This window comes from Athene cunicularia, assembly GCF_003259725.1.
Source record: "Athene cunicularia isolate RWA chromosome 5 unlocalized genomic scaffold, athCun1 chr5_part1, whole genome shotgun sequence".
Taxonomy (NCBI): domain Eukaryota; kingdom Metazoa; phylum Chordata; class Aves; order Strigiformes; family Strigidae; genus Athene; species Athene cunicularia.
Genome location: NW_020799101.1, coordinates 3,149,463 through 3,152,210, shown reverse-complemented (window position 1 = coordinate 3,152,210; position 2,748 = coordinate 3,149,463). Strand labels below are relative to the sequence as shown.

At 49.8% G+C, this 2,748-nt stretch overlaps 1 protein-coding gene across 1 annotated transcript in view; it reads right to left on the bottom strand.

The window, feature by feature from the left end:
- Positions 1–507: 507 nt before the first annotated feature.
- Positions 508–2,748, bottom strand: part of ATL1 (atlastin GTPase 1) — a 21,231-nt gene continuing 18,990 nt past the window's right edge. Inside the window, 1 exon segment of the mRNA XM_026849173.1 lies at positions 508–1,396. Within this exon segment, the coding sequence (XP_026704974.1) occupies positions 1,226–1,396 (171 nt within the window). The 3' untranslated portion in view covers positions 508–1,225.

Sequence of the window (2,748 nt, the reverse complement as noted above, 5' to 3'; positions counted from 1 at the left end):
TGGATGGGCTTTAAGGTCCCTGCCAACCCAAACCATGCCATGAACAGCCAGCAGGGCCCATGGCACGGGGAGGACAAAGCTGCTGTTGGGGCTGGCTCTGTTCTCTGCCAGGGTGCCACCGCCTGCCCCGGGCAGTCACAGCTGAGCCCCAAGTGTCCATCTCTGCACGGTGAAAGTGTCTGTTCTCCCAGGCAGCACAAGGTGGGGGGATTCTGCCGGGTGCTGTCCCCTGCAAGGGGGCCCCAGCACAGCCCCTTTCTTCACTGAAGAAGCTTTTCCTCCACTGTGAAAAGCTGGAGACTTTTGCCTAAGACTTCCAAAACCAACTTTACCTTCTGGGTGACAGAAGGTCACAACTGGGTGTGAGACAGCCCAGAGTATTTTCAGAATATCAAACAACAATTCTGAAGGCCAAAAGGAAACCGAGAATGTAAAAAAAAAACAAAACAAAACAAAGAGGAGAAGCTCTCACCTTGTTAGTCAATAATTGCCTCCTGTAGGACCAACTTCTTAGGAACCGAAAGCAAACTTTAATAGTTCTGACGATAAAAGAATAGAACTGTTGAACACACTTTCTATGCACTATAATGAATATATGTACAGAAATACAGTGAAACTTTCTCCAATACATATACAAAGTGATACTTTGTGCATCGGTTACGAACAGAAAAGTAGGCTGTCCTTACGAGATCGTTAACATACCATAGCAGAAGTGCCCTTACAGTTTCTGATAAAGCAAGTTAATACATTTTTAATTAGGTAATTAAATGGTTAATTGAAGAAAAGACTCGGTTACATGTTATAACTTGTTCAAGTATCTGAAAAGAAGTTGGCTTTTGAAGAAGCTAAGGTCTGGGAGATTTTTAGTTGCTGTATGATGTAAATGATGATTTCTTCAGTGACTTCGTAACTAATTAAGAAAGGTAAAATAAGGCTTCATAAATTAGCTGGGAAGTAGGCTGGCTGTTACAAATTAAAAGCACTTTGTCATGGCGGCAGCACCAATATGTACATATTAACAAAAAAAAAGAAAACAACAAAAAAAACACATGCTGCCATCTTCCCGTCAAACACCGTGCTTGAACGAACACACCGAACCACCGGACACGTCGCTTGTTCTCTGCTCTCCCTGTTCCACGGCAGGAGCTTGTGATGGGTACGAGGATGAGGGACCGAGGAGGAGGGGGCTGCGCCTCCTTCATGCATCGCCGGGCGCGCGCCCGGCTCACACCGTCTTCCTATCTGAGCCCTCGGCGGGTTCCGCTTTCTGTGCGGGGAAGGCGTGGTGGTACAAATGTCTGTGAGTGGCAGCTGCGCTGTACAGTTTGTACAAAGCCTGGGGGGGGAAAAAAAAAAAAAAGAGAGAAAAATGGTTCCAGCTCCAGCCCCGGGGTGTCTGACCCGTACGGGCCGTGCAGTGGTGACAGGATCACTGCAGCGGGCGGCTTGCTTTGTGCACCAACACTTGATGTCTCACGCGTCTGACAGGGACTAGGATAAAGATCAGCAGTGTGCTAATTTGTCAAACCTCTCAGCTCTAAGAGGAGCACTTTGAGCGGTAGTAACTCGAAGCCTACCTGGAGGATAAGTAAGGGATTGGGGGTGGGGGTGTGGATATTTTTCTGCATTTAAATTTCTGCGTCCTCAGCGTTTTGTTTCCCACCACCAGGCAGATCCAGCTGGCATCACACAGAGGGTGTTGCCATGTAATGGCTGCCTCGTTTGCCTACATCATTTTTCTGCAGATTAACGCAGACTTTGCAGCTTAATGGCCCTCCCAAGGGATGGCAACAGGGAGGGACTCCCCTACCCAGTGCCACCGGTGCAGATGGGGCTGGACACAGAGGCGTTGGCTGTCACGGCTCTGATGTCACCATTTCAAATGAAGATGTGGGAAAAATAAAGAAAAAAAACCAACCAAACAAACACAACCCAACAACTGAAAACCCACCAGCTCCAGGTGAGCCTGTTGGTGAGCCAGGACAGGGTGGGAAGGGGCAGACGAGGAGGAAACCACTCCGAGGGTGACACATTCCTGGCGAGGCGGCAGCAGCACGGAGGAGGGTGGGGGGTGAGAAGCCTCTGGGGGGGGGTTTTGAGCCCAACCCAGCCCCAGGAAACTGCGACAGGGCTTCGAACGCGAGGGGTTGGGGGTCAGCGGGGCAGGCAGCAGAGGAGGCATCATGCAGCTTCTCTGGGGTTTCTTCTTGAAAAATACACCTTCAAATCCTACATCAGCGACCTCGCAGCATTTTGTGCTATTTTGTGGCTTTTTAACGCCAAACCAGTGTCACAGTGCTGCCTTTGGATTTGTTCAAGAGGTCAGCAAGAGCAAAGACCACGTTGCACAAGCCCAAGCAAAGCGGCTGGCCTGGGCTGGCTGCTGGGGGGAGAGAAGGGGTTGATTTTTAACTTTTTTTTTTCTTTTAGTAGCTTTTTGGACCTGTACCTCTTTTAAGAGCCACTCCTCCCAGAACTCAGTGGCTGACAAGTGTGGTGACAGCTGGAGCCGTCAGGTTTGGCAACACGCTAAAAGCTGGAGCTCTTTCATCACAGCCGGACTGACGCACCTGCCTACAGCGCAGGATTAACCTACGTGCACAGTAATGGACTAGTAAGGATGCCTTTTTTTCTTTTTTTTTTAATTAGATGCTGACGAGGCTTTGCCTAAACAAGGCTCCAGCCGCCCTCAGCAAGCGGCTCAGTGTTGTGCCCCTGGGCAAGCAGAGCCACACCGAGCCTGACCAC